The sequence below is a fragment of the Cololabis saira genome, chromosome 10 (assembly GCF_033807715.1).
Source record: "Cololabis saira isolate AMF1-May2022 chromosome 10, fColSai1.1, whole genome shotgun sequence".
NCBI classification, from domain to species: Eukaryota; Metazoa; Chordata; class Actinopteri; order Beloniformes; family Belonidae; genus Cololabis; species Cololabis saira.
The window spans coordinates 45192395-45220382 of NC_084596.1; the positions used below are offsets into that span (position 1 = coordinate 45192395).

The following is a 27988-nucleotide window of genomic DNA, read 5'->3' on the forward strand; positions in this document are numbered from 1 at the left end:
TAATATTTAAAGTATGTATACTTTCCTTGTGGGCTTTAATTTGTAACCGGTCTGACAGGGGAATGTCGCGTAAACACACACATTTCCCCTGAAAGTGAAACAGCCGACAGTTAAGCTCCCCGAAAAGAAGTTCGCGTCTGCCGAAGTAAAGATTACATTTCTCTATCTTTTTTTAACCTCTGAATCCCATTATCAGAGCCACTGTTTTACCTGTTTGGGGCGTTTGCGGACACTGACAGGAGGTAAGAACTTGGTCATTCTAACTACAAAAAGTTTCCCTCCGCGGTTGGGGACGTGAGACAAACTTTCGGACTGTTATGTAAAGTTGGCGTTACATACGTTTACTTATGTTTCGTAGTGGGACACAATATTCACGAGTGAGAACTTTGACCGGGTGTGTTTTACAGTTTGGGTGGAGACGCGCGTTTGCCGGTGTTCTGCCAATTTCTGCTACCTGCCGAGAAATACTACTTTGTGGTTCTGCGCATGCGCACAGTCGATTTTCAAAGTTTGCTTGCCACGCTAAATTGATAATATGGGATGTTGAGTATTTGATCCTTCAAAAGTACACTACCCATGACATGAATTGCATTACACTTTGTGAACATTATACGATAAAGAGGTAAAAAACTAATTCTAGCGCTTTATTTGATATTCATTCAGCCATTCTCCTTTATTTAACCAGGCAGGTCATTAAGAACATTCTTATTTACAATGACGGCCTGGCAAGAGACAAGGATCACTTGGGGGAAAAGGAAGTGGGCTTAGGGAGTAAAACACAGTAACATTGTTGCTCTACCTGGTAGAAAACCATGAGGTAGCATTTTTTGGCAAAGCAGCAGAAATTGTCAGAACACCGGTTTCGTGACGTCACGTTGCGACGTCATGAAAGTTATGAAGTTAATATATAAACTTCATTACAGGCTCTAGACCCAATAGCAAGACATACAACATAAAAAATAAACAACTACATAAACACATACAAACATACTCTTATTCATGAGAGTCTTAAAAGGCACCCATACAAATGTTTCCATAGATATGATTGATATCTGACAGATCTGCACCTGGGGCTTGTGAGCTTCATTATGATACAGTTTTGTGACTCATCAAGTCGAGACATAAACTTAAACATCAGGTTCCTCAAGAGAGCCTGTAAAGTGCTGAGTCATGAGTCACAAAAGAGTTTCCTAGCTCTGCTACTCCTGGGCTTTTCCAGCAGTTTCCTCAGACAGGGCTGTCTCAGAAAAATAGAATATTTTGATAAAGTCCTTTATTTTCTGTAATGCAAAATTGTCATACATTCTGGATTCATTACAAATCAACTGAAATATTGCAAGCCTTTTATTATTTTAATATTGCTGATCATGGCTTACAGCTTAAGAAAACTCAAATATCCTATCTAAAAAAATTTGAATATTCTGGGAATCTTAATCCTACACAAAAAAAGGAAAAGCAGAGTGCTGAAACATTTACTGTTTCAGATATAACACAAATAATTGAAATGAACTCAGGAAACTTGTGGCTTATTTTAAACTATGTGAACTGAACTTTAAACTAGTTCATGAGTTCATAAGTATGAACTTGCACAACACTGTCCGGGACCCCCGTCTGGAAGTGACGAACCGCGAGATGTACGACATTTTCAGAGCTGCTGCATCATTAGCGTCCATTTTTTCTAGGGGTGGGTTAAAAATATCGATATATCGATATTTTATCGATATGCATGTGTAGGAACGATTATCGATACATAAATCCAAGTATCGATTTTAATTTTATTTTTTTATTTTTTATTTTTTTTAATCCCCATTTTTTTCCCCCATTTTATCACCCAGTGCTCCTACCTAAGTCAGTCCTGGGCATTGCTCCCTCTACCAACCCCGGGAGGCCCTGCACCGAGCTCAAGTCTCCTCCTTACTTGAGGAGTGAGCAGGCTGCTTCTTTTCACCAGGCAGGGTGGGGCTTCTCTGGCCGGACGTGGCGCGTGGAAGGATCATGTTATTCCCTTATTGTAACCAGAATATCGATATCGTATCGTATCGGAAATCGTATCGTCTTGGGACCTAGTGTATCGGAATCGTATCGTATCGGGAGGTCAGTGATGATACCCAGCTCTAATTTTTTCCCATGTTGTTGTCCTCCTTCCCACTTGTTTACCAATTGTACCAGAAGACGGCCAACGTGAAAGCGCACGTGGCCCCACCTAGCGTTGCGGGGTCAAACGCACCTCAATTCAATTCAATTCAATTTTATTTATATAGCGTCTAATACAACAGATGTTGTCTCTAGACGCTTTCCAGAGATCCAGAACATGAACATAAACATAAACATAAACATAAACATAAACCCCCGAGCAATTATTATATAAACAATGGCAGGTAAAAACTCCCTTAGTGGGAGAAAAGCCTTAAGCCAAACAGTGGCAAGGAAAAACTCCCCTTTAGGAGGGAAGAAACCTTGAGCAGGACCAGGCTCATAAGGGGGGACCCTCCTGCCGAAGGCCAGACTGGGGGAGTCAGGGACGTCGACAGCACACAGCAGGCAGGTGGAAGCAGCAGCGGGATGACCAGAGGTGGGGGGGGGGGGGGCGTCAGCAGCACACAACAGTCATGTGGAAGCAGCAGCGGGATGACCAGAGGGGGGGGGGGGCATCAGCAGCACACAACAGTCATGTGGAAGCAGCAGCGGGATGACCAGAGGGGGGGGGGGTGCAGGCAGGCGGAAGCAGCAACAGCAGACATCCACGTAGGCAGGTGGAAGAAGCAATGGGATGACCAGAGGGGGGGGAGGGCCGGGAACACAGGCCAGAACGCAGCTCCTGAGGCTCCGGCCTGCAAACATACACAAAAGAGAAAAAAGGGGGGCCGGCACAAGAAACTACAGGAACAATGGACAAAAATGATAGCTATGAGATATTTATAATAAATAAAAATGGTAATGGAGAAGAGAGGCAGGGAAAAGGAGAGGAGAAGAAGGGTGAGAGGCACCGCCCAGCGGATCATGTCGGTGCCCCCCTGCAGCATAAGCCTATAGCAGCATATCTACCGCGAAGCTATATTTGAGACTGACTATTATAGTTTTGTTCTATAGCTGCGACAATGACTACTGACTCTAACACACTAAAGTTTACACTACCTAGAGATTTACCAACACCAGCTAGAGGTTTACTTAACACTAACTATAAGCTTTACTAAACAGAAAGGTTTTAAGTTTAGTTTTAAAGGTGGAGGTGGTGTCAGCCTCCTTAACCCAGATTGGAAGTTGGTTCCAAAGTAATGGTGCCTGATAGCAGAACGCCCGCCCTCCAAATCTACATTTAGATACTCTAGGAACTACGAGTAAACCTGCACCCTGGGAGCGGAGAGCTCGGCCAGGAACATAAGGTACTATCAAATCTTGTAAATACTGCGGAGCTAAGCCGTTTTGGGCTTTATATGCAAGTAATAAAATTTTAAATTGAATTCTGAATTTTACAGGTAGCCAATGGAGCGACGCTAACACTGGAGAGACGTGGTCTCTCCTGCGAATTCCTGTCAGTACTCGTGCTGCTGCATTTTGGATCAGCTGGAGCCTATTCAGCAAATTACTTGGACATCCTGCTAACAACACATTACAGTAATCCAGTCTAGAAGATACAAACGCATGAACTAGTTTCTCTGCATCCCTCTGCGAGAGGATTTTCCTAATTTTTGCAATATTACGGAGATGGAAAAACGCTATTTTACAAACCTGATTAACATATGGTTTAAACGACAAATCCTGATCGAAAACAACACCAAGGTTTCTCACAGTTGCACTGGAAGCCATCGCAACACCATCTAATCCCTTCCTAAGATGCTCTGGACCAAGAATGATAACCTCTGTTTTATCTGAATTTAGAAGCAAGAAATTTCTGGACATCCAGTCCTTGATGTCCCTAAGACATGCCTGAAGTTTAACTAACGGTTCTGTTTCATCCGGCTTCATAGACAAGTAGAGCTGCGTATCATCAGCATAACAATGAAAGTGTATGCCGTGATTCTGGATTATACTTCCCAACGGCTGCATGTATAAACTGAACAAGACTGGCCCTAGCACTGAACCCTGCGGAACACCATAACAGACCCTCGACTGTTCTGAAGAAACCTCATGTACATGAACAAACTGGAACCTGTCAGATAGATATGATTTAAACCAACGTAGAGCTGTCCCTTTAATCCCAACAACATGCTCTAACCTGTGCAGTAAAATGCCATGGTCAACAGTGTCAAAAGCAGCACTGAGGTCCAGTAAAACCAATATGGACACTAATCCCTTATCTGAGGCCATAAGAAGGTCATTCGTAACTCGAACCAGTGCTGTCTCTGTGCTATGATGCATTCTGAACCCTGACTGAAAGACTTCAAACAGATCATTTCTATACAAATAGTCACATAACTGGCTTGAAACTGCCTTTTCCAGAATTTTAGATACAAATGGAAGGTTGGAAATTGGTCTATAATTAGCTAAGGTGTCTGGGTCAAGGGAAGGTTTTTTAAGTAAAGGTTTAATTACTGCCACTTTGAAAACCTGTGGTACATATCCTAAGCTTAGGGATAGGTTGATTTGGTCCAGTATTGTCACACCAATAAGAGAAAAAACATTTTTGAATAGTGGAGTCGGGATGGGGTCTAACATACATGTGGTAGACTTAGCTCTATTAACGAGTGAGGTCAGCTCAGGGAGGTCTATAGGATCAAAACAGTCTAGAGACAAGTCAGAGCCTAGGGAAGTCGCTAAAGCTGAAGAAACGCCCACAACCGGCTGGTTGATTTCTTCTCTAATTCTCGTGATTTTACTGTTAAAGAAGCTCATAAAGTCTTCACTACTGAGAGCTGCAGGAATACACGGCTCCACAGAGCTGTGACTCTTTGTCAGCCTGGCTACAGTGCTGAACAGAAAACGTGGGTTACTTTTGTTATCCTCTATCAACGTTGAATAATAAGCTGTTCTTGCTTTGCGAATGGCTTTTTTATATACTATTAGAATATCTTTCCATTCACGATAAGAGTCTACAGACCTACAAGAGTACCACTTCCTTTCCATTTTACGCACGCTTTGTTTCAACATGCGAATATCTGAATTGTACCAGGGAGTTAAGCTCCTGTGGCTAGAAACCCTCCTTTTCAAAGGAGCAACTTCATCTAAAGCTGAGTGCAACAGATCAGCAGTGTTACTAACAAGAGAATCAACATCAGAGGTAGAACCCAGGTCACTGGCCTCTATTGCTTCAGTAGAGGCTTCACTATTTTCCACTGTCGCAAGACGAGCAACGGTCTCCTTAAATTTAGCAATAGCTTCATCAGACAAACATCTGCTAAAATAATACCTCCTGCCCTGCACTTCAACATCAACAACATTCAATTCCAACGTTATTAAATAATGGTCGGATAAAAGGGAGTTAACAGGTGACACCAACAGACCATCAGTTTCAACACCGTAGGTGAGAACGAGATCGAGAGTATGACCAAAACAATGCGTCGGCCCGTCCACTTTTTGTGAGATACCCATTGATTCTAGAAGAGAATTGAAAGCTAATTTAAGATTATCGCTTTCAACATCCATATGAATATTAAAATCACCCACTATGATGAATTTATCTGTACTGATCAATAATCCAGAAAGGAAATCTGAAAATTCAGACAAAAACTCTAGATAAGCGCCAGCAGGGGGCCGATACACTACCACTAACACAACTGGCTTCTCTGATTTCCAGCTCGGAAATTTCAGACTAAGCGTGAGGCTTTCAAACGTATTATGATTGCACTTAGGTTCAATTTTTGTTTGGAGACTGGAGTTATAAATCGCTGCGACTCCTCCGCCCCGGCCCGTGTTTCTAGGAATGTGATGATTAAAGTAGCCGGGCGGAGTTGATTCATTCAAACTAACATACTCTTCATCCTGTAACCATGTTTCTGTTAAGCAGAAAACATCAGTCCTGCTCTCTGTGATTATATCGTTTACTAACAGAGACTTGGAGCTTAATGATCGTATATTTAGTAGTCCGCATCTAATTTTTCGGTCTCTTATTGGTACCAAATGTGCATTGGTTTTAATTTTTACAAGATTATTTTGGTTAACGCCTCTATAACGCCGCACCTGGTGAACTAGTGGAGGGCGGGGAACTGCAACTACTTCTATTTTGCTAGGCACCTGGTTAGAGTTACCAGTTACATCATGTAATCTTATAGTTTTGTTGGCAGGCGTTGGTCCTCGAGAAGCAGCAGAGAAGTGTGTTAAACTACAGCTCTGCATCCTGGCCTGGACCCTGCGATGTCAGGGAGAGGGTCTAATGAAACAGGCCAAATTACTAGAGACAAGAGCAGCACCATCCCGGGTGGGATGAATGCCGTCTCTTCTAATCAGACCGGGCTTTCCCCAGAACGTTTCCCAGTTGTCAATAAAGGCCACGTCGTTTTCTGAACACCACCGATACAACCAGCGACGGAGCGAGAGCATGCGACTAAACATGTCATCACTGGTCAAATTGGGGAGGGGGCCAGAGAAACCTACGGAGTCCGACATGGATTTAGCGAAGTTACACACCGAGACAATATTCATTCTGGTTACTTCCGACTGGCGAAGACGGGAGTCGTTAGCTCCGACATGGATGATAACTTTACCATATTTACGATTACCCTTTGCCAGTAGCTTCAAATTTGCTTCTATGTCGCCCGCTCTGGCCCCCGGGATACACCTAACTATGGTCTCTGGAGTCGGCTTCACATGTCTGACTATGGAGTCGCCTATCACCAGGGTCGGCTTCTCAACGGGTGTGTCGCTGAGTGGGGAAAATCGGTTAGACACGTGAAGCGGGTGGTGGTGTTCCGTGAGCCCTTTACTACGCTTCCCCCGAACCGTCACCCACCGGTCCTGACTGGCCGGCTGCTCGGGAGCTGCAGGGGAGCGGCTAGCCTCAGCTGCTATGGGCCGGTCCGCCGCTAGCTTAGCCTGGTTAGCTGAGGAGGCTATCGGACTATGGTCAAATTGGCAGAACCGGACCTCTAACTGACTGAGCCTCGCCTCCAGCCCTGTAAATAAACTACATTTTAAGCACTTACCGTCTTCACTAAAGGAGGCAGAGGAATAACTAAACATTTCACACACTGAGCAGCAAAGAGGTGAAACGGTGGGAGACGGAGAGCCCATGCTAAGATGCTAACGGAGGCTAACGGACAGAAAATGTATTGGTGATTGGTGACAGTGAAAGTTACGGAAGAGAAAATGAGCGAGTGTTGAAATAAAGACAGTAATGTACCAGATATAGTGCTATTTTACCAGAAAACAGTCTAAGTTTAAGACAAAAAAAGTCGGGAGAGATCTGTGCCCGCAAGCCGTGCAGCAGCAACGGACCGCAACACCAGGAAGTGACGCGATGCGTGACGCAGTACGTTACCCAATCAGCCCAGTTGTTCTCACGACGTTGTTCTCATTACCTCACCCAATAATCAATCGTCTTCTCGTGCGTGTTTACTTGGATTTCTCTGAACCTCCAGTTTAATCCTCAGCTGGATGTTGACAACAGCTTGATTTATATTTAGATTTAGAGTGGTGAAACCTTTAAAGGTGGCGGTGCTGGTGTCAGTAAAGACATTGATGTAACCACATCCATAATAGAGATGAGATTCCGTAGTGTGGTAGTACTTTACTTTACAGTGTCCAGAGTGTGATTTGTACAGTATCACTGTGATCTTAACTTCATTTACTATGAACATTGTACCTTGATGTTTGTGGGGTATTCAGCCTCAGTGTTTTCCCCAGGGCCCTGATGGACCGGCTGACTCTGTCCCACATAGATGAGCAGCTGGACTCCTCCAACGTGGCCGAGCTCTGCTTCCTGTGTAGTGATGTCATCAACAGGAAGCGTCTGGAGGGGGTGAGAACCGCAGTTTGAATTTAGTCTCTGTCACTGACTACGTTTCCATGCAGTCAAAATTCGGGTTATTTATTGCTAATATTCCGGTTACTGAAACATTCGGAATATTCCGTTAGATGGTAATTAATCATTCAGGATATCTGGATCAAACCAGCGATGCGCGGAGAACATTATGACGCAATTCCCGTCATTTCCGCTTCTTCTTCCTGTATCCAAATCCAAAACAAATGCTGCTTCGCGCAACTTTTCTCTCACCTTCTTGTAAATCTGGCTATCCCGGTACTTTCTACCGTCTACAAATGCCAAATTGTTAATATCTTTCATTACATTTAAGTGATTAGTCTCCTCCTCACTCCAAAAGTGTGGCGTGGTCTTGCGTTTCTCTGTGTTTTGTTTAGAAGAACTTCCTGGACTCAAAAGACCAGGGGCCGGATTTATGGAGCTAGAACAGAAGTCTCATAATTGACAAATGCACAGGACAAGTTTGACAAATGCACAGGACAAGTTTTACAAATGCACAGACCGATTTGCAAATACACACACCGTTTCACAAATGCACAGAACAATTCACACGTGCGTAGGACAAGATATACAAATGTATTTTTGATGCTACACACAAATATAACCTGATTTAAAAACGTTTTTTTGTTTTTTTTTGAGCTGCTGGATTTGTGTGTGACTTTTGAGACTCCCCTGACGTGACTCGATCCACAAATAAATTTTTTTTAACACGGAAGGATCTGCAACCAATCAGATTAAAGGGGCGGATACACCTGCTGTTTGAACTGCGTTCACTTAGAAAAGTGATTTAATATTTGGAGTTGGTGGAGTAAAGATAAATAAACAGCAACAGGAGATAAAAGATAAATAAACAGGAGGGAGAGGAGATCACTGTTCTGATTTTCTTGTGATCTCTGTAAAGAAAACAGCGCGATCTGAGATGGTTTGTTGGGCCGTTCAACCAGAGCCGTCGGGAGACTGCACTCCAAGTCCTGACGATGCAGCAACTGATGATGAGAAACAGCAGAGATATTTATGTATTTGCTCCGTTTGGTTTGACTACGTGTTACATGGGATTGTCCCGCTGATTCAGAACCGACAACGCAGCAGAGAGCTGCTGCTCTACCTGACGGGGACGAGCAGCAGCGCCAGGTGGAGCGAGCACGCGCATGTCAGGAGATTAATTTACCGAAATTTCTGGAGTAAAGTCGGTATCAGTCGACTGATAACCGAAGAACCTCTGTATCCAGCTCAGATGTTTGATGATCGGTGGACTAAACCCCGACCAGCATCATCACCGCTGCATCTTCCCATGAGCATGACTCTGCACCGGGAATGTGTTGATCTGCCACCGCTGTTTTGAAACATATTTGTCTCTGTGTGTTGGCAATGTCACATCATGAACGTGAGGATAACAGCTGCTTGTTTCTGACCCCCATGTCTGGTCACTGTGGTCAGCTGGTGTCTGACCGGGACCAGCGCCACTCGCGGCCAGAGCCAGAACGCGACTGCAGCAATATTCACCCCGTCAACAGGCTCGTTCTCCTGAAAGACACCTGTAGTTCAAATACAGAAATATCTCCGCTGTTTCTCATCATCAGTTGCTGCATCGGCAGGACTTGGAGCTCTCCAGTCTCCTGACGGCTCTGGTTGATCAGCCCGACAAACCATCTCAGATCGTGCTGTTTTCTTTACCAAGATCACAAGAAAATCAGAACAGTGATCTCCTCTCCATCCTGTCTATTTATCTTTTATCTCCTGTTGCTGTTTATTTATCTTTACTCCACCAACTCCAAATATTAATCACTTTTCTAAGTGAACGGCGCTAACGCAGCTCAAACAGCAGGTGTATCCGCCCCTTTAATCTGATTGGTTTAGAGTAAATTGTGTTTTATCCACTGCTCTGCGTCCCCCACGTGGGGTGCGCTCTTATGATTGGCTGAAACAAAGGAAGACATCTGATTGGTTGCAGATCCTTCTGTGTTAAAAAAAAAATATTTGTGGATCGAGTCCAGTCAGGGGAGTCTCAAAAGTCACACGCAAATCCAGCGCAGCTCACAGACAAAAAAACGTTTGTAAATCAGGTTATATTTGTGTGTGCATCAGAAATACATTTGTATATCTTGTCCTACGCACGTGGGAATTGTTCTGTGCATTTGTGAAACTTGTCCTGTGCATTTGTCAATTATGAGACTGTTCTAGCTCCATACATTTGTGAATCGATGTGTGCATTTGTGAAATGGTGTGTGCATTTGTGAATTTTGTCCTGTGCATTTGTGAAACGGTGTGTGCATTTGTGAATTGGTGTGTGCATTTGTGAATTTTGTCCTGTGCATTTGTGAAACGGTGTGTGCATTTGCGAATTATGAGACTGTTCTAGCTCCATACGGATTCACCAATATGTTCTTAAGAACGATCTTAAGAAATGTCTTAGGATCTAAAATTAAGAAGTTCATAAGAAAGTTCTTAAGTGCAATTCCTCAATATTTTCTTAAGAACCGTCTTAAGAACTGTCATTTCTTACGAATTTCTTATTTTTCCTACTTAAGAACTTCTTAAAATATGTCATTGCATTGCACGTGCCAACAAACAACATTTATACAGGTAGTTTGGTCTTAACCGTCAGTCACTCACTAAACATGGAGAAGGAGAAAAAGAGACGCAGGAACTTTTCAAGGTTATGGTGGATGAGATTAATGTGTTGAAAAAAATACTATTCGGGAAAATCAATAATAATTAACTACCACGCTAACTAACATGCTAACAAACAGTTAACAGGCTCTTTGTGTAATTAATTACAAAGTGTATCCTCAAACTATGACCTACTAGTCTAAACTTGTCTAAAATGTGTTGAAAAAGGTGATATTAGTGTTTTACCTTTTCACACAAGACATTTTAAGACGGGTCAAGGTTGTCTTAAAGTTAAGAAAAAAGTCAAGAACAAATTTGAGAACTTTTATTTCAAGAATTTCATTTATTCTTAAGTTTTTTCTTAAGAAGAAACTTAAGAATAAAGTTGAGAAAATACTTAAGAACTTTTTTGGAGAATATGACTTTTTCTCTTTTTTCTTCTTAAAACTGAACTTAAGAAAAAAATGACACTTAAGAAGATTTTTTTTCTTAAGAATGTTTTGTGAATCCGGCCCCAGGATTCCTTGTGAACAGAGCATGTGCAGAAAACAAATTCCTGTTCCGTTTGATGGGGATATTCCGTTTGGCGTTTTTCATATTGGGGTTTTTAAAAACCCGAATATGAGCAAATTCGGGTTATTCAAAGGTATTATTGGTGTTTACATGGCCGTGCAAATTCGGGTTATTGCCAATATTCGGGTTTTAAAAGGGTTATTGATGCATGGAAACACAGTCAGTGGCATATTTAAAAAGAAAAGTGCATCAAACAAGTCTCCATGCAGCCTCATTCCCACCTGGACGGGGCTGTTTGTTTCTCTCCAAGTGGATCGTTGTTCTCATATTTCTTGATTCTTCTCGTTCAGATCGAGGACGCGAAGAAGCTCTTCATGAGACTGGAGGAAAAAGGTTTGCTTGAGAACAGTTGTTTCCTGTCCCAGCTGCTCAGGACGATCCACCGAGCCGATCTCCTGGGCCTCCTGCAGCCTGAGGCCGAGGAGACGGACGCCAACCCGGTCCTGGCCGAGTACAGGTGGGAGGAAGGGTTCCTTTACAGCAGCTATGCCTTTTTCTTGCTTCTTTACCTCCCGTCTGTCTCCTTCACTCTTTTGCTCTCTCCTCAGAGTGATGCTGTACAACATATACGAGGACATGACCACGGAGAATCTGGAAAAAATGAAATATTTACTGAGCAGCGACCTGGGCAGAAGACAGCTGGAGATCAGCGACGTAAGAGCACACCCACACTCTGACAGTATCTCAGTATCTCAGCATCTCAGTATCTCAGCATGGGGGGGCGTCAGCAGCACACAGCAGACTTCCACGTAGGCAGGTGGAAGCAGCAACGGGATGACCGAGGGGTGGGGGGACCACAGGCCAGAACGCAGCTCCCGAGGCTCCGGCCTGCAAACATGCACAAAAAAGAGAAAAAAGGGGGGCCGGCACAAGAAACTACAGGAACGATGGACAAAAATGATAGCTATGAGATATTTATAATAAATAAAAATGGAAATGGAGAAGAGAGGAAGGGAAAAGGAGAGGAGAAGAAGGGTGAGAGGCACCGCCCAGTGGATCATGTCGGCCCCCCTGCAGCATAAGCCTGTAGCAGCATATCTACCACCAAGCTATATTTGAGACTAACTATTATAGTTTTGTTCTATAGCTGCAACTATGACTACTGACTCTAACACACTAGAGTTTACACTAACTAGAGATTTACCAACACCAGCTAGAGGTTTACTAAACACTAACTATAGGCTTTACTAAACAGAAAGGTTTTAAGTTTAGTTTTAAAGGTGGAGGTGGTGTCAGCCTCCTTAACCCAGAGGTTAAGGAGGCTGACACCATCTCCACCTTAAACTAAACTTAAAAAAAAGGTATCTCAGCGTCAGCGTCTCAGCATCTCAGTACAGTAATCCCTGGTTTTTCGTGGGGGTTCCGTTCCAAAAAGAACCCGTGATAAGTGAAATCCGTGAAGTAGCAACCTTTTACAGTAAGTACAGTAGGACAAATAGTGACTGGTGTGTATTTCCCTGCTCTTCTGATGCTGCTGCATCCTGACTCTGTAGCGTCTTTTTCTCCTAAAGCCGCGGTGCAGGAGTGTTTTTTCCAGAGAAGAAAATAGTTATGGGTCGTTGTTGTCGCTCTTTTTTCTTCTGGGTAATAAGATTCTTCTAACCCGACATGCCACCATGGATTATATCTGAGATTGTAATGAACGATTCATCAAAGGTCCCGTTCTTGAGCTGCTGCTGAAGCTCATTGGCCGTTCTTAGCATTGTTGCTAAGCAACCAACGTTATTGATACAGGAAGTGAAGAAGCGGGGAGACTGTTCAGCCAATCAGAATGCAGAACACGATGCACAATGTAAATCTGTGAAGCAGCAAGACGTGACACATGACGTCATGTGTTAAATACCTATCAAAATTCAACAATAATTATGATCACCATATAAGAAATGATTTTAAATGATTTATTCACTATTTCCCACACCCAGAAGGAGGGAGCATAATATCACTAGAAATTACACATCAGCTCTAATGTTATTTTCATTTTTAAAGTCAGATACAGGAGTTTCTGTTAGGCAGAACCAACACAAGTTATTACGCTTTAACCTCTGCAGCAACATCAGCTAACGGCTAACCGCCCTCAGCAGGCCGGTCATCCTGCAGCTTCAGTATTTACGGTCTACTGCAGCTTTCACTGCAGCTTTTTAGCAAAATAACAGTGCACATTTTCAGAAACGATGTTTATCAGTTACTGTGAACCTCATCAGAAATGAAGTGGAGAGGATTTCTGGTTTTATTTGAATTGTAATTTAGTTTATTTCTCTCTGAATTGAAGACTGCGCTGGATGTGTTTTTGGAAATGGAGAAGATGGGATTAATTAGTCGAAGCAACGTCCAAAAGCTCCACGAGCTGCTGCAGCAGTTTGATCAGAAGCTGGCATCGACTGTGCACAACTACATGCAAGGTATGCAACATGAACACCAAGCTCTGGAATATCAACCCATACGGATGATTGATGATAGGATTTATGGATGGAATGTGTTATGTATAAGACCCCGTCCACACGTAGCCGGGTATTTTTAAAAACGAATATTTCCCCCCTCCGTTTATAAAAAAAATTTGCATCCACACATAACCGAAGATCTGCGTTTTCGACCACATTCATAAGCATTCTAACCTGTAGATCATCTGCGGCTCCCGGGAAGCTGCACCTCCGCGGCGCAGCTGGCACCGCGGGCACCGGGGCTCCGCGGCTCCGCGGGCACCGTAGGGTGCGCGTCGCCGCGTACCCTACGGCGTAGCCTCTGCGTCGGTGTAACGCAGTAAGCGGTGGTCAAGACCAGAGACCATTTATTTAATAAATAGCTTGGAGAACAGATGCTGGATCATCTTTCTGTAGTTAACAAAAGTCGCACGTCAGAGCAGATTTGTTGTTGTTTTGGAGCATAATGTGACGTTCGAAAACGCAAAACTCCGGCTGTGTCCGTCTACACGCATCTACATAAACGGAGTTTTCAAAAATCTTCACTTTGCCCGGAGTTTTTTTAAACCTTCGTTTATTTGCGTTTTCGTGTGGATGACAGGTCAAAACGTAGGAAAATATCTCCGGTTTAGCAGATATCCGCAGATATCCGGCTACGTGTGGACGGGGTCTAAATCTTTATACGGTGCAGATAGTGAAGCATTTGCCTTTTCTGCTTTCAGGGCAACAGCAGCAGCGTGGAAACGTAGTGGCCCCGCACGTCAGCATGGATCAGCAGGTGAGTATCTGTGGGGAAATGTGGGTTTCTAACACTCAGGCTGCTTTCACACCTGTCCCGTTTGGAGCAGTTGTTCCGGAACAGGGAGAGTTTCCCCCTAAAGATCGTTTGGTACATGTGAACACAGCAATCGCGCTTGGAAACGGCACAAAACAAGCGAGCCGAGATCTCCCAGGAGAGGTTAGGGTTAGGATCTCGGCCCGATTCCATTCCAGACCTGAAACGGTTCATTTTTTTTATTTGTAGTGAGAACATAATCCACACAGCAACCGATACAACTCCATTCATGTGTATGTGCGACCGCGGCGCAAAGAGAAGAGTCGGTGCAGCCTCCACCACCTTCTCTCCTATTGGACGTGCCGAGATGTCGTCCCAGCGCGGCACGGTGAAATTAAGATATGTTCAATTTAGGAAGGGTTTACGGCAGGCGGCCTCTCTCCCGCGGCTGAGCTTATAGTCCAGAAAATACGGTAAATGATTGGGTAAAGCCTGAATTATGGTTTGCGTTAAATGGACGCAGAGCCTACGCCGTACCCTACGCCGTACCCTACGCCGTAGGCTCTGCGTTGGTGTAACACGGAACCATAAATCAGCCTAAAGCCGACGGCTGCAGTCTGCGCTTTGCACCCTCTCTGTGAAAGGGGCGTGTTGTTTATCCCGGGCAGAGCAGTGGATAAAGCAAAATGTTTTATCCACTGCTCTGATCCCGGGGTGTGGAAAAGGAAACTCCTTCGCGTTCATCTGACCAATCAGAGAGCAGCTGGTTCATGGCATTTGTTATCAGCTTTGAACCGGTACAGACGTTTGCAAACCCCACGAACGAGAAACAAAACAACTGTATCGATTTAGCCCCTGAATCGGAACAAAACAAACGGGCCACAGGTGTGAAAGCACCCTCAGTCCTGTGTTGAGGGAGTTAACTGACCAGCTTTACTTATTCCGAGCCACAGAAGTCCAGCCACAGCCCTCGGCCTTCCCAAGTGTCTCTGTCCACGCCGGACACGGAGCTCAGCTGTAAGTCTCTCTTCTGAAATGGATTTATTCAAGTCATCATTTTATTAATTTACGTTAATGACTTACCTATGTCTTGCAATAACCACCTCTTTTTATGAAATATTCACTATTATCCATTCATAAACTTAATGTTTTTCATTCTTGCTTGTTTGTGCATGAGTTTATCAATAGAAAACAAGATCTTCCTGTCACTTTCCCGCTGTTTTTTACTTTTTCATCTGATTTTAATTCATATCCAACTACACACAGTGGCAATCTTCATTTACCCTTCTGTCAAACATCTGGTCATGAATTTAATATTACATTTAGATCCAAAACTCTGGAATGACTTGAATGTGTGGCTGAAGTCAACACTATCTTTTACCTCCTTCAGAAAGTTATTAAAAAAAATATTTTATTCTGTCTTAACCTTCAATGTCTTTCTCTTCAATATACAGGACTGTCTCAGAAAATTAGAATATTGTGATAAAGTTCTTTATTTTTCTGTAATGCAATTAAAAAAAACAAAAATGTCATACATTCTGGATTCATTACAAATCAACTGAAATATTGCAAGAGTTTTATTATTTTAATATTGCTGATTATGGCTTACAGTTTAAGATTAAGATTCCCAGAATATTTTAATTTTTTGAGATAGGATATTTGAGTTTTCTTAAACTGTAAGCCATGATCAGCAATATTAAAATAATAAAAGGCTTGCAATATTTCAGTTGATTTGTAATGAATCCAGAATGTAAGACATTTTTGCATTACAGAAAATAAAGGACTTTATCACAATATTCTAATTTTCTGAGACAGTCCTGTAATCCAGACCTTGTAACCATGGTCTATTTTACGTTTATATTTATAATTTTTTTAATTTGTTGTACATTATCTCTGTTATTTCATCACAGTTGTTGATGGGAGTGGAACTCTGTACAAGCCCTTCTGGCTTTGTTCCCTCCAGGCACTGTTTAAAAAAAAAAAATGGTGCTGAATAAATAAATGAAAAATAAATGAAATGAATTGTTGTGAAAGCTTTGAAACGGTGTGTGCTGGTTTTTTACTGAGCTCGTTGTCTCTTTGTCCCTCAGATGGAGGCGTGGACCTTGACTCTGAACCCGTGGTGTCCTACCCCGATGAGGTAACCCTTTCACAGACGCCCAGAACTCGAGTTGTAAAAATAAATCAGGGGGATGGTGGATTTTATCATATGGGGACAGATAATTTGTGCTGATTACAAATAATATAATATATTACAAATAATAGCAGTGACCAAAACAGCTGCAGAAATACTGCAGGAATGACATAGCAGCAGTTAAATGCAGCCTTCTGTAAGCTTTAAATATCCACTGGGCTTACATCAAATACATCAAAACACAACAATAAAAAACACTTTTCTGAACTTATCAATATGACTCTGTCCTTCACAGGATAAGTAACATGGATCACTGCAAAAACTCACAATCTTAACAAGAATATTTGTCTTATTTCTAGTTAAAATGTCTCATTTTAGTAAAAAAAAATATCATTACACTTAAAACAAGACTCATCACTGGAAAAAACAACAATTTTTCACCTGTTTCAAGTAGATTTTCACTTGAAATAAGTAGAAAAATCTGCCAGTGGAACAAGATTTTTTTGCGTGTAATGAGAAGATAAATCTTGTCCCACTGGCAGATTTTTCTACTTATTTCAAGTGAAAATTTACTTGAAACAGGTGAAAATTGTCAAATAAGTTATTTTTCTGGTGTTATTTTTCTGGTGATGACTCTAAATGTTGAAATAGCAGTAAAACCACATTCATTGATGAAATGACATAAGGGATGGAAAGGGGGGATGACAGTTTTACAGGGGGATGATTTGGACCGTTTTTATTTCAGGGGGGGATGATTTGGACCGTTTTTATTTCAGGGGGGGATGATTTGGACCGTTTTTATTTCAGGGGGGGATGATTTGGACCGTTTTTATTTCAGGGGGGGATGCCACCCCCCCTCATCCTCCCTCATCTCCAGTACTGCAGACACCACCCGTCTCCTCTCCTCCACCCGTCTGACTGTGCTTGTGTCCTCTAGTACTACCGCCTGGTCCACAACCCTCGAGGTCTGTGCGTGGTCTTCAACAACGAGGACTTCTCGGGGACAGAGCTGTCCAGACGGGGAGGAACTCGCGAGGATGCAAGTAGGTTTTTTTTTGTCTTTGACCAGCTGAGGGAGCCAGTATTAGAACATATCAGAGCTGGGGGGCGGGGCATATCACAGGGGACGGGGCATATTACAGGGGGCGGGGCATAAGACCGGGGGCGGGGCATATGGCAGTTTAGGATATGTACCACAGGTTTTCAAAGTCGCAGTAATTAAACCTTTACTTAAAAAACCTTCTCTTGACCCAGACACCTTAGCTAATTATAGACCAATTTCCAACCTTCCATTTGTGTCTAAAATTCTGGAAAAGGCAGTTTCAAGCCAGTTATGTGACTATTTGTATAGAAATGATCTGTTTGAAGTCTTTCAGTCAGGGTTCAGAATGCATCATAGCACAGAGACAGCACTTGTTCGAGTCACGAATGACCTCCTTATGGCCTCAGATAAGGGATTAGTGTCCATACTGGTTCTACTGGACCTCAGTGCTGCTTTTGACACTATAGATCATGGCATTTTACTGCACAGGTTAGAGCATGTTGTTGGGATTAAAGGGACAGCTCTATGTTGGTTTAAATCATACCTATCTGACAGATTCCAGTTTGTTCATGTACCTGAGGTTTCTTCAGAACAGTCGAGGGTCTGTTATGGTGTTCCGCAGGGTTCAGTGCTAGGGCCAATCTTGTTCAGTTTATACATGCAGCCGTTGGGAAGTATAATCCAGAATCACGGCATACAATTTCATTGTTATGCTGATGATACGCAGCTCTATTTGTCTATGAAGCCGGATGAAACAGAACCGTTAGTTAAACTTCAGGCATGTCTTAGGGACATCAAGGACTGGATGTCCAGAAATTTCCTGCTTCTAAATTCAGATAAAACAGAGGTTATCATTCTTGGTCCAGAGCATCTTAGGAAGGGATTAGATGGTGTTGCGATGGCTTCCAGTGCAACTGTGAGAAATCTTGGTGTTATTTTCGATCAGGATTTGTCGTTTAAACCATATGTCAATCAGGTTTGTAAAATAGCCTTTTTCCATCTCCGTAATATTGCAAAGATTAGGAAAATCCTCTCACAGAGTGATGCAGAAAAACTAGTTCATGCGTTTGTATCTTCTAGACTAGATTACTGTAATGTGTTGTTAGCAGGATGTCCAAGTAATTTGCTGAATAGGCTCCAGCTGATCCAAAATGCAGCAGCACGAGTACTGACAGGAATTAGCAGGAGAGACCACGTCTCTCCAGTGTTAGCGTCGCTCCATTGGTTACCCGTAAAATTCAGAATCCAATTTTATTACTTGCGTATAAAGCCCAAAACGGCTTAGCTCCGCATTATTTGCAAGACCTGATAGTGCCTTATGTTCCTGTCAGAGCTCTCCGTTCTCAGAGTGCAGGTTTACTCGTAGTTCCTAGAGTATCTAAATGTAGATTTGGAGGGCGGGCGTTCTGCTATCAGGCGCCACTACTATGGAACCAACTTCCAATCTGGGTTAAGGGGGCTGACACCACCTCCACCTTTAAAATTAAACTTAAAACATTTCTGTTTAGTAAAGCCTATAGTTAGTGTTTAGTAAACCTCTAGCTGGTGTTGGTAAATCTCTAGGTAGTGTAAACTTTAGTGTGTCAGAGTCGCTCCTGTGGTTTCTTGTGCTGGCCCCCCCTTCTCCTCCCTTTTCTCTCTTTTGTCCATGTTGCAGCATCCTTTGCCGGACACCGGAACCTGCAGTGTGGGAGTGAGGGGGGCAGGGTAACGGCCCCTTTTGGGCGGGGGAGAATGTTCGTCCCTCAAGACTCCTCTCCCTGGCCCTGCCCCTTCTCAACCTTTCCCCGACCCTGCACCCCAACCTGGGACTTGATGATTGGGCCGGAGCTTCGGGAGCTGCGTGCTGGCCTGCGGTCCCCACCCCTGGTCATCCCGTTGCTGGCCCCCCCTTCTCCTCCCTTTTCTCTCTTTTGTCCTGCAGGTGGCCGTGGGTGGCTTGTAGCTTGCATTACGGAGCACAAGTCTTTCCCTGACCCTGCACCCCAACCTGGGACTTGCTGATTGGGCCGGAGCTTCGGGAGCTGTGTGCTGGCCTGCGGTCCCCACCCCTGGTCATCCCGTTGCTGCTTCCACCTGCCTGCTGTGCTGTTGCCGTCCCTGACCCACCAGTCTGGCCCTCGGCAGGAGGCCCCCCCCTGATGAGCCTGGTCCTGCTCAAGGTTTCTTCCCTCCTAAAGGGGAGTTTTTCTTGCCACTGTTTGGCTTAAGGTTTTTCTCCCACTAGGGGAGTTTTTACCTGCCATTGTTTATGTAATAACTGCTCGGGGGTCATGTTCTGGGTATGGGTCTCTGTAAAGCGTCTAGAGACAACTCTGTTGTATTAGACGCTATATAAATAAAATTGAATTGAATTGAATTGAATATGGCCGGGGGCGGGGCATAAGACCGGGGGCGGGGCATAAGACCAGGGGCGGGGCATATGACCGGGCCCTTTGCAGCTGCTGAGTCTCTATTATCATCATCGCTACAGCCGAGAGACAGAGGAGGAAATAAGCTCGGCGGCCGGGCTACTATATCTATGGAGGTAGATCTGTGTCTTAATTATTCAATCAAAAAAAAGATTGCTTCAATCAAAAAATATATTTTCAATTTTCAAAAATTCAATTCAATCAATAAAAATGATTTAAATCCCCAAAAAAGTGTTCAAATGCAATTTTTTGGGTCTCAAATATTTTTTTGCATTCACACTTTTTTTCTTTGATTGAAAGTTTTTTTTTTTTTATTGAAAATATTTTTTTCCTTTTTGAGCAACTTCTTTTTTGATTAAATGATAAAGACACAAATGTCCTACCCATAATATGGCCAAACACAAAAAAACACTACATCAATCAAAAAAGTTGCTTCAAACAAAAAACCTTCACTTCTATCAAAGAAAACATTTCCAATCAAAGAAAAACAGTGTTCAAATGCATTTTTTGAGTCTCAAATATTCTTTTGCCTTCAAACACTTTTTTTCTTTGAATGATTGAAGGGAATTTTTTTTTTAATTGAAAATATACTTTTTGATTGAAGCAATCTTTTTTTTTGATTGAATAATTAAGACACAAATCTACCTCCATATATATCCACATTTACCACAAACTCCCATGTTCTTGCTGTGATTGTTCTAACTGTATCTCCCTGTAAACCTGCTCCCTGACCAGCATGCAGCTTCTGGACCCGGGGATGAATCTCTGCTAAACAACGTCAGCTTCATCTCCCACAGGAGGAGGATTAGGGCCAACAAAATATGCGTTTAGTTTGGACAATTTGGCTTTTTCTTGCTCCCTTTTTTTCTTTTTCTTTGCGTTTTATCGCTCCACCTTTTGTGTTTCTAACTCCTGCTCATGTTTAGGCTGTAGGATTACTGCTCTGTTGACAAGTGATCCATGATGACGTTGATAGACGGCTGTTGATGACCAACCATTTTACCCAAAGTACATTTCAATTCAATTTTATTTGTATAGTGTTTAATACAACAAAAGTTGTCTCTAGGATCTTTCCAGAGACCAGAACATAAACATAAACCCTCGAGCAATTATTACATAAACAATGGCAGGTAAAAACTCCCCTAGTGGGAGAAAAACCTTAAGCCAAACAGTGGCAAGAAAAACTCCCCTTTAGGAGGAAGAAACCTTGAATTTGGAGATTCACTTGCAATTTTTGTTTTAATGTTAACTGTGAGTGTGAAAATCTCAACACAACTTATTATACAATGCTTTATACCTAATATGAACCAGGTGGTGCCACAAAAAAGTGATTAATTTGTTGAATTAATTCATTTCATTAACTTTGTCTATTTTATGTTATTTATTAGTGTTATTTGAGCCACTCACAGCTACTCTCGTTGCTATAACCACAATCCAATAATTGATGCGTGCGAAAGGCAAAATAGCTTGTGGATGATGACAATGATGGATTTGCATCTAACTTTCGGTCAGGTCCCTATGAACTGTCAATTATCTATCAAGCTGCAGAATGATCATATTAACAACAAATCAGATAGATTTGTCTGGACATTTCTCTGCGGGACGGGAGAAGACACTAAATCAATGCATCTATTATTGTGCGGAGTGAATTCTCAGAGTTTTGTGGATGCGGGTGGGAGTGGATGTAACACTGCGAAAAATAAATGACGGCATGTTGGTTGAACATCTGTCTCTCTCCTGTCTGACACAGCGGCTCTGGAGAACCTGTTCTCCCGCCTGGGCTTCACGGTCCAGATCTACAAGGACTTCACTGCAGCAGAGATCCGCCTTCAGGTCCAGAATCTGGCCAAAAGAAACTTTCTGCGTGAAGACGCTTTGGTGAGTGGCGTGACACACCTCCTGTTCCCGGTACATGTGTGATCCAGGTTTCAGGGCCATACATTCCCTGGCTAGCTCCGACTCCGTGTAGCCATCGCGTTATTGGCCTGAGCCGTGAAAGTTGAACTTTACTGAACAAGCAACGCGAACAACGCTTCCACGACGACACGACAGGCCGTCGGTGGACGGCAGTGCTGCTCGCGTGGGAGACGGGTTGGCGTTGGAGCACATGTACTCACTAGGGCTGGGGATCGATTCAAATCTCAAGAATCGATTCCGATTCTTGAGATTCAGAATCGATTATCAAGATTTGATTCGATCCGATTTGATTTGATTCCGATATTGATTTGGGTTAGTGTTATTAAAACAGTTTTTTGAGCTGTTGCATGAATTATATGACTGTGTAGTTATGCAACATATTAATACTAGTATTATATTGCAGGAATTAAAGTTCTCTTTCCCTAGACGTATTTCCGTCAGTTGGAAAATTAGGGAAAAAAAGAAAGAACAAAAAAACCTTTGCACGTGCGTTATCATGTTAGGCATTCATGATACGGTGGGTACGGCGGATGGCGGCGGCAACTCTGGTCGTGCGCCGGGCCCTTCTTGCGGATCTCCCCAGCTGCAGCGCCCGTCGGGGACCCCTTCGCGCGGGCCCCCCGGCTGGCGCCTAGCAGCTAAACTTAGAACTGGTGCGGACCAGGGGAATCCGACTGTTTAATTAAAACAAAGTATCGCGAAGGCCCACGGGGGGGGGGGGGGGGGGGGGGGGGGTTTGACGCGATGTGATTTCCAAAAACCTTCCTCTCAACAATAACATCATCATCTCTTTGTCTGCACTGACACCATCATTGATTGTCCATGAAACAGTGCAGGATGCGATATGTACAGTATATGACTGTAGATGACCATGGAAACGTGTGTGTGCCCCCCCCCCCAGGTGGTGTGCGTGCTGTCCCATGGAGAAAAGGGCTGTGTGTTCGGCACGGATCAGAAGAAGCTGTGGCTGAGAGAACTGACGGAGCCGTTCAGGAGCGGCAGCGTGCCCACCCTGGCCGGGAAGCCCAAGCTCTTCTTCATCCAGGCCTGTCAGGGCAGCGGCTACCAGCAGGGCTCCCTGCCCAGTCCTGCAGACACACCAGAGGAAGAGGGGGACCAGGAAGAGCAGGTCTTCCAGGAGGACGCGGGGCCCGTGCGCGGCGACACGGTGCCGTCTGACGCCGACTTCCTGCTGGGCATGGCCACCGTGCCGGAGTGCAAGTCCTTCAGAAACACGACCTCCGGCTCCATCTACATCCAGGAGCTGTGCAGACAGCTGGGCCGATCAGCACGCAGGTGAGGGCCTTCGGGTGTAGAAGTAGGAGGTTGGAGAAGCTGCTGTGACGTATTTGATTGTGTATTTAAAGGAAGAAGACAACAACACTAAAGATGTAGAACCTGGAGGAGATGATAGATGTGCTGCTGGGTCTGTGGCTTGTGTTGGATATTAAGTTAAAAAATGAGAGTGAGAGAAACTTCAAGCGGCAACGCTTTTTAATTTTTTTTGTTTGTCTCTGTGCTGCTGAAAAGTCAGCTGGAGCCGTGAGCAGCTATGAAGAGACAGAGCTCCTGGTAGATCTGGTCGTTCCTTATCTCCGTCTAGATCCCTTTTTAATTCTCTCCTCAGCACCAGGTTTATGAACATCTGACCCTCAGAGTTGGATCATGAAACAGACTTTTGCTGCTGTTGTCTGTTGAATAAAATGAACCAGAATCCGTCAGAGTCTCTTTCTCTGATTTCCTCCTCCTGACTCAGACGTCTGACTCCAACCCCCCGACCAATCGGTGGCCTGTAGTGTGATGATGTCAGATACAGCCCACTCAGCAGCTTAGAACCTCTGCAGAATAGATACAGAAAAGTGTCTACTCGGCACGTTAGACCCCTAGTGGAGAAGAACCAAACCGAGATGAGTCGAGTCGGGCTGAGTAGGTTCTAGTGGAAAAGCTCCATAATTGAGGGAGAAATAAGAGTAAACGGGTTTAACCAGGAGAAGCTTAAATATCCAGACCAAGTAGTGGTTAATTGATTGTATTGATTAACATGATCCCCCCTCACACCCAGACGCAGAGAAGTATTTCAGCTCAGAGCTCGCTGAGGTGAGGTGGGACTTGCCCTTTTTACTTCCCTTATGCAACAGTTATATTTACCCTCCTGAACAACGGCCTGTCTGTGACGACGCTGGTGATGTGTAGCCCGTTCTCAGCTCCAGCTCAGGGCTCCCTTATGGAGCTTTTCCACTAGTACCTACTCAGCCTCACTCACCTCGGTTTGGTTCTTTCCCACTTTCCACAGGGGTCTAACTACCGAGTACCGTATTTTCTGGACTATAAGCCGCACCTGCATATAAGCCGCATCCGCTCTATTTTTAAAAAAACAATAAAAAAAAGATATACAAGCTGCACCTGTATATAAGCCGCATCCGCTCTATTTAAAAAAAAAAAAGATATGCAAGCCGCAAATATTTATGTTGTTAGATTAGACATTTACTACATGTACAGAAGGATTTTGAACTGTAAATGATGTACATGTTTGTACCTAAATAGATCTTTCCTAACAGTGTCTTTTAACACGGCAGCAACTTTGCTGATTAAAACTGGACAGAACCAAGAGAAAATAACCAGTATTTATTTATCTATTTATCTGTTTGAAATCTGCTTCTACCTACTTCTATTTGCTAAAGAAGAAGTAGCGTATTCTTCTTTGCATTTATTTTGTCTTAGTTTTGATTCTTATTCCGGTTAGAGCGCCCCGAGTGGTGGAAGAAAAATCCACAGAATAGCTGCACCTTTGTATAAGCTGCACGGTTGAAAACCTATGAAAAAAGTAGCGGCTTATAGTCCAGAAAATACGGTAGATACTTTTCTGTAACTATTCTGCCGAGGTTCTAAGCTGCTGAGTGGGCTGTATCTGACATCATCACACTACAGACCACCGATTGGTCGGGGGGTTGGAGTCAGACGTCTGAGTCAGGAGGAGGAAATCAGAGAAAGAGACTCTGACGGATTCTTGTTCATTTTATTCAACCAGCAACGGCAGCAAAAGTCTGTTTCATGATCCAACTCTGAGGGTCAGATGTTCATAAACCTGGTGCTGAGGAGAGAATTAAAAAGGGATCTAGACGGAGATAAAGAACGACCAGATTTACCAGGAGTTCTGTCTCTTCATAGCTGCTCGCAGTGCCATTAATTCCCACAAAATGTTTCGTGATGTGAAAATCAGTCAGATAACAGGCATTCTCCCTGTTGCCGTTGACGTAACCATGACAACGGAGGAGCGGTCCTCCCAGTGTGCCAGAAACAAACCCATATCACATCACGGTTGTTAGTCTATCTGTTCTCGTCTTCTCAGTTTGGGGATACAGGTGGTTAATTTATTGATTTGTTTACAAGCAGTCTCTGAAGAATTGGAATAAAACACTTTCCATGTTACTGTTTGAGGTGGAAGAACTCATCAGCGGACATGTGGCTGACGGTAATCTGTAGTTTCAGTTCAGTTTCATTCTTTATGTCATTCATTCAAAGAAAAACAAAACAGTTCAATATAATTACAACAAATCTCTTTCCTTGAACGAAAGGGAACAGAAAGAAGACTAACCTTATTTTATCTGTCCCTTTTTCCTAAGAAATCAAATTTCAATGAATGTAATAATGAAAAAAACAAAAACAAATTGCGCTTTCCAATAAACACAATTTAAAAAGAAAAAAAACAAAACTCCAACAAAGCCATAAAATAACACATAATAGCTGTCGTCAAACACAGATAGTCGTATTCTTTTTTGATTCAAAGAAAAAAAATATGACGATGGTGCTAAAAAGAGAGAGAGAAAAAGAAAAGCCACCTAACTTAACAATTATCATGATATTTCTTCATCAAACTGGCTTTTATTATTCTTTTAAATGTAATGTTTTTATTTTCATTCTTTGGCTTCTGTATCCAGATTGTTCCATAAACGGATTCCTTTTACAGAAACACAACGTTCCATTAATTTTGTCCTGAATTTTTTTTTTTTTTTAAAGATCTCTGTTCTTTTTAAGTTGTGCTTATTTTCTCTTTTCTAATTTTTTCTGTATATTGATTGGCAACATTTCCTTATGAGCTTTCTATATAATTAGCAGAATTCTGTGGTCCACTAATTCAAGAAATGTCAACAGTTTTAACTGAAGGAATAATGGATTTGAAGGATGACTATGTTGTTTTCTACTTATTATTCTTATGGCTTTTTTTTTTGTAAAAGGAAAATAGACTGGGGAAATACTTGCAAAAAATATACTCAAACTTCAATGCAATAGGTCAGATATGGCACAATCATAGTGTTATATAAAATATACAATGCCTTGTTATCCAGTGAATCTTTTACTTTGTGTAACAGAGCTAGTGTTTTTGATATTTTTACCTTTTGTATGCTGTATATGTGATTTCCAACACAAATCCTCGTCCAGAATCAGTGCGTTTACATGGGAAGTTTAATTCCTCTTTAATTCAGAATTAAAATTAAATCATTTAAAATTAGTAAAAATGACCATGTAAACACCTAATTCCAATGAAAATGGCCATTCTGAATTAAACTTAATTCCGAAGTAAGTGGCTGGTTTATTCTGATTAAATCAGAATAGAATAATTCCAGATCATGTAAACACTCATTCCTCTTTAAATTAATTCCGGTCTTTCTTTCTGTTCGTTCTCTCGCCCGTCTGTCTACATGACACTTATATTCCTGCTGGGCTGGTTTTCCAAACAAAGTTTCAAGATGCAGCAGCAGTAAACGCTGGTCAAGAGCAGAGACCATTTATGTCATAAATAGAAATCATTAAAAGAACAGATGGCAGGAAACATCAAAATTGTGAGCTTTTCAAAGTTGTAGCGGCTAAGTTAGTTTTTCTTCCGGTAGTTTAACTTCCGGTCCGCCCCCCTATCCAATCAGAACCTTCCCAACCCCCAGACCTGGAGAGGAATTGGAGAAAGACCATCAAACGTGTTTTCCATGTAAACCTCAATTCAGAATTACTATTTCCATGTTAACTCGAAGGAAAATAGTTTAATTCTGAATGATCTAATTTGGAATAATTAATTCCGAATTAAAAATCATGTAACCGTGGCCAATGACGCCTAGAAACTTTGGTAATTTCAATACCTTCTATACTAATTGAAGCACCAGTGTCTTTAAGCCCATTTCATGACGTTGACGGTCATCCAGGAGTCTTCACACCTCAGGGAGCGTGATGACGCCTGCGTGTTTGCTTTTATTGTTGTTTTTTCACAGACTGTGTGGTTTTTTTTTAGTTCCTGTATTTATTGTTCATAGTTACCTTCTTTGTCTCTGTTTGCAGCTCAGACGACGACGACATCCTGGCCGTCCTCACCAGGGTGAACAGGGAGGTCAGCAAGGGGGTTTATTTAAGCTTCAAACAAATGCCGGAGCCCAAGTACACCCTCACCAAGAAGCTCGTCCTCAAGTTTGTGGACAAGTCTACAAATGTCAAAGTACCATAATCTGGAGGACAAAAAGACTGGGATGTGTTTGCATGTGTGTAGCTGTGTTTACCTCGGTGGTATAGACGGCCAGATGATTTTAAACTTCTCATTTTGTTTATCAGATGGAATGAAAAGGATTGTTTTCCCCTCCCTTAGGAAATTTTTCAAAATAAAACAGTAAGACTTGTCCATCCATGAATTGCGTTTTACTTATCTGACTGTGGGTAACGGGACAGCAGCCTCAGCGGAGACCGGACCCCCTCCCTCTGGGTCCTCCCCAGGAATACTGGTCATGAGAGTTCAATGCTATTAAAGCACTTTAGACTTTAAATCAAAGCATTCCCTTATTTCTATTTCTGAAAGGTGGGAACCCTAAACTTACTGTCGGGGCTGGACGACGCTTTAAAAGACGTCTTTGCTCGATATAAAGAGTACGGAAGAGTATTAGGGCCATGCAGGAGAAAAAATATTTGAGAGGGGAATATTTTTTTTTATTGTGCACTTTGAGAAAAAAGTTGAAATGTCGAGATAAATGTTGAAATACAATTTCAAGAATAAAGTCGAAATTTCGTGAATAAAGTCGACATTTCGAGAATAAAGTGGAAATACATTTCCACTTTATTCTCGAAATTGTACTTCAACATTAATCTTGACATTTTGACTTTTTTCTCGACATATCGACTTTTTTCTCGACATTTCGACTTTTTTCTCGACATTTCGA

The 27988-nt window shown here is 42.7% G+C and overlaps 1 protein-coding gene across 2 annotated transcripts; it reads left to right on the forward strand.

Moving 5' to 3' along the window:
* Nucleotides 1-93: 93 nt before the first annotated feature.
* On the forward strand, nucleotides 94-27803 carry LOC133453129 (caspase-8-like). 2 transcript variants are annotated; one of them, XM_061733012.1, is made up of 12 exons: nucleotides 94-242; nucleotides 7780-7894; nucleotides 11389-11555; nucleotides 11647-11752; nucleotides 13368-13497; nucleotides 14238-14293; nucleotides 15244-15307; nucleotides 16381-16430; nucleotides 17362-17467; nucleotides 21628-21755; nucleotides 22696-23090; nucleotides 27123-27803. In XM_061733012.1, the coding sequence occupies exons 2-12, from the start codon at nucleotides 7787-7789 to the stop codon at nucleotides 27283-27285; spliced, it is 1473 nt and encodes a 490-aa protein (XP_061588996.1). In that variant the 5' UTR covers nucleotides 94-242; nucleotides 7780-7786; the 3' UTR covers nucleotides 27286-27803. The 2 variants fall into 2 exon arrangements, with proteins under 2 accessions (XP_061588996.1, XP_061588995.1); XM_061733011.1 differs by lacking the exon at nucleotides 94-242 and having other exon boundaries at nucleotides 7766-7894.
* Nucleotides 27804-27988: the final 185 nt, after the last annotated feature.

Coding starts and splice junctions, on each gene's coding strand:
- LOC133453129 (XM_061733012.1), top strand. CDS start 7,787: ATGGACCGGCTGACTCTGTCCCACATAGATGAGCAGCTGGACTCCTCC. Junction 13,498..14,237: donor TGTGCACAACTACATGCAAG/GTATGCAACATG, acceptor TTCTGCTTTCAG/GGCAACAGCAGCAGCGTGGA. Junction 16,431..17,361: donor TGGTGTCCTACCCCGATGAG/GTAACCCTTTCA, acceptor TGTGTCCTCTAG/TACTACCGCCTGGTCCACAA.